Source organism: Anastrepha obliqua, chromosome 6, assembly GCF_027943255.1.
Source record: "Anastrepha obliqua isolate idAnaObli1 chromosome 6, idAnaObli1_1.0, whole genome shotgun sequence".
Taxonomy (NCBI): domain Eukaryota; kingdom Metazoa; phylum Arthropoda; class Insecta; order Diptera; family Tephritidae; genus Anastrepha; species Anastrepha obliqua.
In genome coordinates, this window is record NC_072897.1 from 64499035 (window position 1) to 64511922 (window position 12888).

At 43.5% G+C, this 12888-nt stretch overlaps 2 protein-coding genes across 2 annotated transcripts; both read left to right on the top strand.

Annotated features, from left to right (window-relative positions):
* The first annotated feature begins 2966 nt into the window (after positions 1–2966).
* LOC129249983 (uncharacterized) lies at positions 2967–4193 on the top strand. The gene is made up of 2 exons (XM_054889634.1): positions 2967–4043; positions 4108–4193. The coding sequence occupies exon 1, from the start codon at positions 3086–3088 to the stop codon at positions 3893–3895; it is 810 nt and encodes a 269-aa protein (XP_054745609.1). The 5' UTR covers positions 2967–3085; the 3' UTR covers positions 3896–4043; positions 4108–4193.
* Positions 4116–8882, top strand: LOC129250633 (uncharacterized; the record flags this gene model as incomplete). Its single annotated transcript, XM_054890239.1, has 2 exons — positions 4116–4759; positions 8828–8882. Coding segments are annotated over 2 exons (699 nt in total), but the record flags the coding sequence as incomplete, so codon positions are not given.
* Between the last annotated feature and the right edge of the window lie 4006 nt (positions 8883–12888).

Below are 12888 nucleotides of genomic sequence, written 5' to 3' on the forward strand. Positions count from 1 at the left end.
TCTATGCGCATTTTTATATGATTCATAATTCCCTGGTCAAGTATCAACGAAAATGTATTCCTTACTTTGCCCGTCATAATGTTGCGATTCGAATATCCCGTTGGCCCTGATATTTCTCTGAAAATTGTATGAAGTTGAGATCTTCCAGGTCCAGAATCTTGCTGAATTTTTTAGAAACATTTCGTATTTTCCTGAAAAACTACTGTTTTTGTGTTAAGTTTGAGATTTCAATGCAGATAACTTCATAAAATTGCATATACATATATTCTAGCGGTCATAAGACCGGTAGAGTACATATTATTGTTAGGTAAAACGAAAGAAGAGAAATATATAATGAAAAATTAAACAGCTGTTATAAGATAGATTTTTATTTTCGAAATTAACAATATGGCGGCCTCTGGAAATATTTTTCAGATTTTCGAGAAAAAAACCGACAGTTAATCGTTTAAAAAAATCGTAATTTTTGAAAAAAATTCTTCGATCAGGCACGATTTTTTTATGTTTTTCAAACGCAGTATAAATTATATTGAAATCTACCAAGCGGCTTTTAAGTTACAGTGGTCACCAATTCAAAAACATAGTTTTGAGCAAAACGCATTAAAGTTAGCTACTTGCTATCGAACGCTCCGAAGCGGCCGAGCGCCCTTAATTGTTGAATAACTTGAAAAGTATTTGTCGGATTCACTTCAAATTTTCACATTTCAAAGATATCTTAAAGTATAATATCTTTTATCGTATCGTTCGGTAGTTTCGTGGAAAGCTCTAGGGAGAGAGTACAATACCAAATTACTCGGCAGAATACAAAGATCAGCCAGTGCAATAACGATCGGTGCAATCAGATCATGCCCTAGAGAGGCTCTCAATGCACTGGCACACGTTATTCCAATAGACCTACATATAAAGAAGACGGCAACCATGAGTGCATTTAGGTTAAATGAAGCGGGTCGCTGGAAAGAAAAAACGTATGGTCACACTAGTCTATTATTGCGACAAACTCAGTTAACCTCGGTGAGGACTGACTACATCGTCCCGATGAAGAATGGAATAAGGGATTCTCTCTAAACCACTTCGATACCACAGTCTATACAGATGGCAGTAAAATGGATTGTGGTGTTGGAACTGGTATATATTCTCATAGACTTGGAATTGAAAAATCTGTGCGTCTCCCTAATACCAGCAGCGTCTTCCAGCGGAAGTACTAGCAATTGGGGAAGCCTGTAGGTTACTAATCGCAGATTTCTCTTTCAAGGGCAATATCGGTATTCTTTCGGATAGCCAATCCAGGCGCTGGACGCGACTATAATAACCTCGAAAGCGGTGGAGCAAAGTAGGAATAGCCTTACCAACTTGAGTGAAAACCATAGAGTAACCTTAATTTGGGTCCCGGGACACTGGAACATAGAAGGTAACGAAAAAGCTGATGAACTGGCAAGAGGGGGATATGCCATGAATAGCATTCAGTACCAGTATTCACTCCACTAGGTGCGGTCAAGAATGCAATTTCCATAAAATACCTTCGAATTGCAGATTGCAGATGGAGAGACCAGACGATATGCAAAATCAGCAGAACGTTATGACCCACCTACAACCTCAAGCAATCGTCGACATTAATAAACATGAAACGACGGGACACCTGTAGACTTACGGCAGTCATAACTGGCTTCTGGTCTATCGGAGAACAAGCCGCCAAAATGGGCATCCCTCATAACATATACTGTCATAGTTGTAAACAACTGCAGAAAAAAGAAACAATCTTCCATTTCCTCTGCGAATGCCCTGCCCTATGGAAGGACAGAATGTTAACCCTGGGCAAACCGCTGTTCGAGATTCTCGAGCAGCTGTCTGGCTTAGACGTCAACAACCTAACAAGGTTCTTAAACCGCAGAGACTGGATATAGTCCTGCTGTAAATAACTGTTAAACAATTTGGTAACGAGGATGTGGCAACAAAATGGTGTGGAAGCGCTAGTTGGATTCTGGATGAATCACCACTCTAACCAACCAACCAACCATACTATCTTAAAGTATTAAATGCAAAAAAAGTATATTAATTTGAAAATTCTGACCACCCTTAACCGCTAAAAGCCTCATCATGTTGGTCTCCTTGACGCGGGGATGAGGCTTAAGTGGTGGTCTGACCCCCATAGCATGGGGGCCAAACCAACACGAACTAAGAGGGAAGCTCCACATGAGTATTGGCTAGCCATCCACTCGCTTTACGGCGTACTTGGTGGCCACCCAATCACCATGCGAAGATCACCGTACCGACGAAGATCCCTTTGTCATCCCCGAACTCCCTACATCCCGTTATTTCCTCTCCTAGCCCACCCCCTAATCCAGGGTGTTATGCGATACCGTGCCCATTGGATGGTTTGCAGCCAGGGGGTTCACCAGACCGGCTGTATTTCAACGGCGCCTTCCTAACACCGGGCCGCCTTAGGAAGTAACTGTGGCCTTGCCACGGCATGGGGCGCTGCCGTGGTGGACCGTGTTGAATTCCCCATTATAAGAATAGACCACTGCGCTCGCCTCGTCGAGCAGGTGGTCGTACGAAAAAGATGAACACAAGTAAAAATTCTAGCAACAAAACTTCCATTGTAGCGGGAGCAGGCTACAGTGGTCGTAACTCTACTGCCAAACAAACACAAAACGCTCTTCAGCGCGGAGGTGCCGTTGTCAACGAAGACTCGGACCACGAAAGCGTTGTGAGCATTAATACAGCTGAGGAAGAGGCTCTTCTGCGTTCTCCGGCTGGATCCAATGGTGCTGCCTCGGATAGCAAGATCAGACCAAGGATCAAGCCTGACAAAGAGAAGCTGAAGGCCAAAGCCCGATACAAGGCCGCGGTCAAAGTTTGTGACCGATTTGGCAGCAAGTCCAACCTGACGAAGCAAGAGGAGGAACGGTTGGCTTGGGCCAGAGAGGAGATAAAAAATGGCCGGGCCTTCTACGCAGCAAAGCCAATGTTCGCGGCTTCCAATCCAAAATATGCGAACAAAATCGAAGAAGAGCTAGCCATCAAGAGGCAGCGTTCTGCGGATAGTGAGGTCTCAGGGCCATCAAAAAAGCAGAAGCACAGGCACGAGATGGCTAAACCGAAAAACGGAGACAACGAAAGACCTACGACGTCGAAAGCAGCGGCAGCGGCCAGTGAAATTGCCAAGAGACACCTCATAGTGGCACTCACTGACCGTAGCGACCAGCTGGGGCGAATGTCGCAGGAACGGTGGAAGGTAGTGGAAATGAAGCTACTGGAAACCTTGTTTACAAAAATGGACGCAGAGCCGGACGCACCCATGCCAGCATTTGACGGAGCAGGGTGGTTCAGCGGCGTCAAAATTATAAAATGCAAGGATGACCCCACGCTCACATGGCTAAAGGAAGCGGTAAAAACGCTTCACGGCCTGTGGGAGGGGGCATCACTGGAAATTGTTGATCGCAGCTGCATTCCCTCAATACCGAAGGCAAAGGTTTTCATTCCGCGAGTGGTAAAACCGGAATATGCGCTGCGACTACTACAACGACAAAACACGGACGTGCCGACAGACGATTGGAAAGTGTTGAGTGTGGCAAAACCAGCAACTGCTGATGGAGGCCAGGACTACATCATCCAAATCAACAAGCCGGCAGAGGACCTGCTTTACGCGCGATTCGGGAGGATGGCTTGGGGAGTTGGTAGCGTGCACCTTCGCCTCAAAAAGCGCAACCCGACAGACGACAACCACAACACGCTCGCTGCGGGGGAGGTGGAAAAGGATCTCGGTATAGAAGAGATCATGGAAGCCTCCCTCAATATACAGGAAGTGGAGACGGGTGACTTGGAGGTAGTATCCAACCCCGAGAAGGTACTGAAGCCAGATGCTGAAAGTCCTTCAGATAAACCTCCACAAAAGTAAGAACGCCTCAGCCGAGCTCCTGCTCAACATAGAGCGAGTCGGCTACGATGTGGCTCTAGTCCAGGAACCATGGATAGCATCGGGAAACATAGTCTCCGGTCTAAAGTCAAACAACTACAACACATACATCCCGACTGTAAAAAATAAGGTAAGAACAGTGATATTGGTCAAAAAAAGTATATGTTCTTATATTGATAACAATCTCTCTTCAGACGATCTGACAGTGGTGGCGCTGGAGGGCTGCAAGGATGAGACGCTACTCTTTGGGTCCTGCTATATGCCACATGATGGAGAAGCACCACAGACGGAACTTCGGAAGCTGGTAGAAACAGCTGCCAGAAAGAAGCACGCTCTGGTGGTAGGAACAGACGCAAACGCACATCACACCGTCTGGGGAAGTGCAGATATAAACGACCGAGGTGAGTCACTATTCACCTATATTCTTCAAAGTAGCCTAGAAATAGCTAATAGAGGTGAAGAACCAACATATGTGGGACCAACCTCGAAGAATGTACTCGATTTAACACTCTACACAAGCAGGCATATTATGGTTCAGGAATGGGAAGTATTGAGTAGGCCCTCATTCTCTGATCACAGATACATAAGCTTTCAGGTCATATTCCGCTCAAAGAACAAGATTACATCCTTTAGAAATCCTAAGAATACGAACTGGGACTTGTATAGGGATATACTATCAAAAACACCAATGATACCCCGGAAATACAAGTCACACGTCGCACTTGAGAAAGGGGTTGAATTGTTTGCAACTACTCTCGTCAAAGCCTTTAAAAGATCCTGCCCTCCAACACGTAATAAACGCAAGGTGAAGCCTCCCTGGTGGAACAGGGAATTAGGAGCACAAAGGCGTAGAGTACATGAATTCTATAGGTTAGCCAAAGTGGCTGACAATGAGTTCTGTTGGAAAGAGTATAAGGATCTACTAAAAGTATACAAGAAAGAGATACGTAAAGCCAAGAGAGAATCTTGGAAAGACTTCTGTAGCAGTATGGAAGACACTAACGATGTGGCTAGACTCAGGAAACTGCTATCCAAGAATCCGGCTATGCCAAGAACAATACGAAAAATTAACGGGGAGTGGGCTGACAGCTGTGAGGACTCTCTAGAAGACCTAGTCAGTACACATTTTCCAGGGTGTGCGGACATTACAGATCTCGAACCTAGAGGAGATATTGTGCACGAAATCCCGACGAACGTAATTACAACCAACAAAATAGAATGGGCTATACAAAGTTTCGACCCATATAAATCGCCAGGACTGGATGGAATCTTCCCAGCCATGCTCCAAAAGGTAAGCCACCTTGTAGTACCATGGTTAAGAACGATATTCAGGGGATGCCTGAGGTTCAGCTACGTTCCTGTATCGTGGAGAGAAGCGAGGGTTGTGTTTATTCCAAAAGCGGGAAAAAGCAACCCTCTATACTCAAAAGAATACAGGCCCATTAGTTTGACTTCATTTCTCCTGAAAACGTTAGAGAAGATTCTAGATACATACATCAGAGACACAATTGCGCCGGACGAATTATCCAAAGCGCAGCATGCTTACACTAAAGGCAGATCCACTGAAACTGCACTTCACTCACTTGTACTAAACATAGAAAAGGCGTTAGAATATAAGGAGTATGCTCTAGGAGTATTTCTAGATATATCAGGGGCCTTTAACAACGTGACAAAAGATGCTATTTTAAATAGCATAGAGTCACTTAACGTGCAACCCGCGGTTTATCTATGGATAAAGCAGCTATTAGCTAGCAGAAAGATAAGAGCGGAGTGGAACGATGCGACCGTCACCAAATATGCATGCAGAGGTACTCCGCAAGGTGGGGTACTATCGCCGCTATTATGGCTACTAGTAGCAAATGAAATTCTCAAGAAACTTGACAGAGGGGCACCTAAACTAGTGGCATATGCCGATGACATAGCTATAGTAGTTACAGGAAAGTACCTGGACACCATCAGTAATGTGATGAACAACACTCTCAAAACGATACACCAATGGGCATCTCACGCAGGGCTAGGGATAAACGCGGAAAAAACGGACATGGTACTTTTTACCAGGAAGTACAAAGTTCCGGCGTGGAACCTCCCGAAGCTAGGCAACAACGAATTACTTCTCAAAGATTATGCAAGGTACCTCGGAGTAATATTGGACAGCAAATTGCTGTGGAAGCACAACGTTGAGGAGAGGGTGAAAAAGGCCAGTAATGCGTTGTACGCATGTAAAAGAATGCTGGGCGTTACTTGGGGTCTATCACCCTCCCTGATGCATTGGTGCTACACAGCAGTAGTCAGACCGATATTGCTGTACGGAACCTTAGTATGGTGGACTGCGACAAAAAAACTGACATACTTAATGCCGCTGGAAAGGATTCAACGACTCGCTGCTCTGTGCATAACAGGAGCGATGAAGACCACTCCAACGGCGGCGCTGGAAATGATACTCAGCATGCCACCTATTGACCTCATGGCGGAAAACCTGGCAGCGAAATCCGCGAGAAGGCTAATGGCTGCGGGGGTATTCATCTGCAGAACCTTCGGTCACAGCTCAATAGGAAAGTGGAGCTCAGGTGGCACAGACTACATGACTCCGTACTTTAATTGGGAGAGAAGGTTCCGCACTACAATTGAAGAGGAGGGATGGCATAAAGGCATGAAGCCCGGCCATAGAACCTTTCACATCTATACAGACGGCTCGAAAACTCCAGACGGAGTGGGAGCGGGTATCTACTGCTCAAAACTAGGAATAAGGCAGTCTATCAAGCTGCCAGACCACAGCAGTATTTTCCAAGCGGAAGTTTTTGCTGTGGGGAAGGCCGCGGAGCTAGCCTACACTAGAACAAGAAAGAACTCAACAATTAATATATACGTGGATAGTCAAGCAGCAATAAGAGCAATAAGCTCATATTGTATTAAATCCAAAAATGTTCGACGGAGCAGGGAGGCCATAGAAAGGCTAGCCGAAAACAGTAGGCTGCATATCTACTGGGTACCTGGTCACAAAGGCATTATAGGGAACGAAATAGTAGATGAGATAGCAAAAAGTGCTGTGAGACTACCATTTGAACAAGAGAACGACATACCGAGACCGCTAAACACAATATACAATGAAATGGACGACCACATGAAAAGGCAAGTGAAAGCTAGGTGGACTAACCTGACCACATGCAAAACAGCAAAACTCATGTGTAGAACCAACGACAAAAAACTCACTCAATTCGTACTTACGCTCTCGCGAAAGGAATGCAGAACTATCATAGGTATGCTAACAGGTCACAATCTATTGGCTGCACATGCGTACAAGATAGGGATTGCTAACACGGACAAATGCAGAAAATGCAGAGAGGATGTTGAGGAGACTCTAGAACACCTTCTGTGCGTTTGTCCGGCATTATCAAAAACGCGACTAAGATGCCTGGGAGCCCCACTGTTTGAGGGTCTGGAAGACGTCTCAAAAGCGGAACTCCCAGACCTACTTAGATTCGCCAAAAGCGCTGACATCCTACACGATGTCTACTTTAGGGATTCATAGAGTTCGGTCTCTATCTGGTATCGCTAGGGACCAAAAGGTCTATGCGTGGCTTATTGCCAACCAGGCTAACCTAACCTAACCTAACCGCTAAAAGAAAATTAAAAGGGAATCCAAGTGCAGTACAATATATATATATATTTTCCCGTGGTTCCTAGGTGGAACAAAGGGCCTCAATGAACAAGTTAAAGTTAAATCTATTAGAAGCTAGGAATTTTATTTGCCGCCAGGAGCGGCCTGCTTGTTGCACTTCTGATTCTACTAGTCGCCTCCACGTGTTAGATGGTCTGCCAGGTCTGCGGCTGCCTTGGGGGTTCCAATCCAGGGCTGCTCTAGTGATATCACCATATGGCTTTCGAGGTGTGTGACCGATCCATTTCCATTTGCGGCGTCGAATTTCGAGATAGACTGGTATCTGTTTCGTTATAGTCCACAGATCGGAGTTTGATATGACGTTAGGCCAAAAAATGCGCGTGATCTTGCGAAGGCTGCGGTTGATGAATACTTGCATTGCTTGTATGTCACGTGTTGACGCGTTCCACGTTTCGCATGCATACAAGAGGACAGATTTCACATTGGACTCGAAGATTCTCAGTTTCGTGCGCCTCGTTATATGCGTTGCTCTCCATACTTTATCAAGCATGCCAAACACTACGCGAGCTTTCGATATCCGGTTACGTATGTCAGCCGCTGAACCGCCGCACACTGGGGATTTTGCGGAAAAAAGTCAAATTTCCAACATACCACCTACGCAATGTTTAATGGTATTTCTAAATTCCAGAATAGAACCAACAATAAAATCAAAAAGAATTACTAAATTCCGACTTACAGTTTTTTTTATAGATATGTGAAAAGTATAATTGTTTTATAGTATTGAACTGACTAAGAAAAAACTTCAAAGCCCAAGGTGGTTTTTTTTCCTTTTGTTTGAGCCGACTTCGAATTTTTTATTTTTCTTTTAGGGGACGATATTTTTATATATTTTAGCCGGAAGAACAAAGGCTGTGAAGCATTTGATTATCTATTTATAATTAATTTTACAAAAACAAAAAAAAAATCATATTCCTTCATATTCTTGGATCTGCAAGTTGAGCTACATTTACCTACGGTCAGAAACTAGTATCAACGTGTTCCTTAATAGCGTCTCCTTCAGTTTTAATCAATTGCAGGTGCCACCAGGCGCCACTGCCTTTTTTTTGGCAATGATAACACAGGGCAACAAAAAAAAAAAAAAATCTGCGGCAATAATTTTGTTAATGGTTTTCATTAGCACTATTAGCATCATTATATATATTGAGTATGAAATTACATTTTTTGAATTGACTCTGGTTCTTGAGATAAACGCAAAATTAAAAATTACTAAACAAATTTAAAGTGCCCTCCTACAGTTGCACTAATTTGATTAAACCTAACTACGGTGTCGTTATCTGTTTGCATATTTAGGTAAAACACTTTCTGCTGTTAGACTCAGAAGTTATCAGTTAGTGTCATTTTTCAGTTTTAAAGAAATTGTTGTCTCGAAAATATGAGTTCGTCACGAAAACCTTGTGTTAACGATTGCAACAGTTTTTGTTATATATGTGGCAAATTTTGTTCGCAAAAGCAAAGAAAACAGATCACAGAGTTTGTGAAAACAACCTACCAAGCATACTTTGGGATAAAGTATGTACAAAAGAATAAATATTAATAAATATTATTTTACGTATGCATCTAAAATGTATAACGGGAACAACAAAAAAACCGGTCTTTTTGATACTGTCAAGCAAGGATCCGGCACAACAAATTCCGGAAACACGTCACGAAGATTCTTTGCCAATCCAACCTTAGTTTCTGAAATAACAGGTTTGGACGAAGATTTAATTAAAAGATTTGCTGTTATTCTTGAAGCCATAACCATACGTGAGCCAGTGAACCCAACAAAATTTGGAGATTTTTGTATGGAGACAGCAAAAAAGTTTGTTACTTTGTATGAATGGTACAATATGCCAACTACTCTCCATAAAATTCTCATACACGGTAAGGATATAATGGAAAATTGTATTTTCCCTGTGGGTATATTGTCTGAAGAGGCTCAAGAATGTCGAAACAAAGACTACAAAAAGTATAAACTCAGACACTCCAGAAAATGCAGCAGAATTGCCACGAATCAAGACATCATGCACCGAATGATGGTGACATCAGACCCGTTGATATCACATTTGACACCTTCTTTCAATAAGAAAAAGCACAGTGATTTAAGCAATGAAGTAATTGCGCTTTTACAAGAATAAAATTTGCAAAAAAATATGTTTTATATGAATATGTAATGTGTATAATTTGTGTATGTATGACATCATTAAAAATAAATATTTGTTCATTATTTATTCACTTGTCGGCAGTCCATATAAAAATTTTCATACTTTTACAAATAACGCAGTAGTATATATTTCTATATGGAAAAAACATTGATTTTCAACATTTTTTTAAAACAGTTTTTAAACATTGTTTTAAATCATGTTCTTTCCATATATTTTTAAAATAAAATTTATGAATTTTAAAAAACATTATTTTTTAAAATTTTTTTTAAAATTTTTTTTTAAAAATAGTTTTAAAAAATAATGTTTTTAAACATGTTCTTTTCATATACAAATATATACAACTTCGTTAGTAGTAAAAATGTAAATATTTTTTGGTATGTATACTTTTTTCCGCATCTCAGTACAAAAATCCCCAGTGTGCGCCGTTTTTATTTATTACACTGCCTAGGTAGCAGAATTCATCTACAGCTTCGATGTTAGTGCCGCGTATCTGAAAGATATGTGAATCGGTGGTGTTGATGCGCATTATCTTTGTCTTCGCAATGTTTATTTTCAGTCCAGCCCTCGCTGCGAGTTCGCTCACCGCCTCTATTTTTGCTTGCATATGTGAGTGTTTATATATGTTATAAGAGCGGAGATAGCACGCATCCCTGTCTTACTCCTGTTCGAACTGGAATAGCGTTGCTCAGGATGCCCTCATGTCTCACACGGCAGCTTGCTTCACTGTACAGTTCTTTGACAAGTGAAATGATTTTTTCAGGTACTCCTTTGCAGTAAAGTGCTCCCCAGATTGCCTCTTGGTTAAGAGTATCAAAAGCTTTTTCAAAGTCGATGAAGCAGAGATAAAGTGGCGAACGCCACTCGACCGATTGCTCGACAATCACTCTCAGGGTGTTGATTTGATCGACGCAAGAACAGCGTGGTCGGAATCCCGCTTGTTCATTCCGTAGGCCACTTTGCAGTGCGTCGGAGAGCCTTTTATTAATTATATGCGCTATTACTTTATTGACCATGCTTAATAGTGTTATGCCTCTCCAATTCTTGCAATCGGATAAATCGCCCTTTTTCGGTATGAGCGTGATGACACCCTCCTTAATGTCATTCGGGATCTTCCCGGACATCCAAATGTTTTGCAGTAGAGGGAGTAGCCTTCGAGCGCTCACCTGAGGGTCAGCCTTAAGTAGTTCAGGATTGATGTTGTCTGGTCCTGGCGCTTTATTGGCCTTTAGGGTTTTAATTGAGTTCATAACTTCGATCTCATCAGGCAAGGTGGTGGAGATATCGCGTCTTACCAAGTGACGTGGACATTCACATGGCTGTGTTGCTACGGATGGTGTTGGCGCAAGGAGCTTCTCGTAGTATTTTTCCCAAATGCGTACTTGCTTAGTTTTGGACGTCGTCATTTCGCCATGCTCATCCTTAAGCGGCTTACTGGACTTCTGTGACTTGTTGGTTAAATTGCGTATGGCGAGGAAAAGATCACGGGTGCGATGCGTCTCCGCCGCGGACTGCGCGTTGCTGGCTATGTTGTCGTTCCAGATCCTTTTGTCCGTTCTTGCACTTCTCTTAACCTGCTTGTCCATGTCGCTGTATCGCTGCTACAGGACTGTCTTAGATAGCCTTGTTTTAGCACAGTTTAGTTGGTTTTTGATGTCTCTGCGATCATTAATTAGGTTCCAGGTTCTGTCTGATATCCAGCACTTGCGCTTGATTGCCTTAAAGCCTAAATGGGTCTCTGCTGAGTTCAGGAAAACTTGCTTGGTTCGCTGCCACTCATTTTCGTGTGGTGTAGTTGGGGCAGTGGTCGAGGTTAGTGCTTCGACGAACCTAGTGGAGGCCCTCTCGTCCTTCAGTTTTTCCACATTGAAGCGGCGTTGCGACTTTTGTTGGGTTATTGCCGCAACTTTTAGCCGGACTACAGCGATGAGAAGATGGTGGTCGCTTGATATGTCTGCTCCCCTCTTGTTGCGAACATCCGTGAGGGAGCCGCGCCATTTACGACTTATGGCAATGTGATCGATTTGGTTTTCGGTAGTATGGTCAGGTGACGTCCACGTTACTTTGTGAATGCGTTTGTGATTGAATAATGTGCCGCCAATAACAAGGTTATTACTTGCGCATAACTCAGTGAATAGTTCACCATTCTCTGAGAGTACACCTAACCCATGTCGACCCATTATCTCTTCGCGGCCCAGATTGCATTGGCCATTGGATGTTTCTAACAGTGTGCGAACATTCCATGTGCCTATTCGTGATCCATATTTCATGCTGAAGGTCGTCATCAGATTTTCGGAATTTATATTTACATTGTTTACTTTGGTTTCGTTAATCCGTTATTTTGAGGTGGGTAGGGGATTAGCCTTCCGCACCCGAGCCTGTTTCCGGGGCTGCCGGTACTGCCTCCAGGCTGGCAGGAGCAAGGGAATTTCTTCCTTGCAATCTATAGGTTATACCGCCTTATTGCTCGGTCGACAGAGCCTCGTTAGCGAGAAACAGGAGGCACCAAGTCCGAATGGACAGTGGGTGAGGTTGTCAATTGGGAAGGATTGGCTATATATTACGCATCACTCCCCCATCAGCCCCCCCCCCCGCAGCAGTACAATAGACTTGGACTTATTGTTGTCTGAATGCTGTACTTGTTAGTTGTCTCGACAAAAATAAAAATATAATAAAAATGCCTTTCTCAAGCACTAATGTACTTCCGGGGGTGGGTACTACCTAGGGCAGTGACTGTGTCAGAAGGGCGAGCACCAGGAAAAATTGGCTGAGCCATATGGTCCAATGCCGCCGACATTGTTAAGTGTATTACTCCTTCCGGAGTTCCCGTGTCACCTGAAGTGACGGAGATAGCAAGCTCAGCTTGTATTTTGCTTTCCGAGAGTTTGGTTGCGAGGGGGGTCTACTGCTGGCACCAGACGTGGATGGAATTCCATGGCCAACTTGTCTTTAGACACGGTTCGCTGCCATAGGGGGTCCCTGAAGGGATGGAGTGAGAGCTAGGCCCTGGCTTAGCCACAGGCTTCCCACCGCTCGTATGTGTGGTCTTTCAGACCGAAAAACCAGAACTTTCCGAAGGATTGGGTCTTGCTTTCATTGTGCTTTTATCCCAGGCTAGGGTTTTTGGACTAAAAGTTTTAGAGCGAAACGTCGAT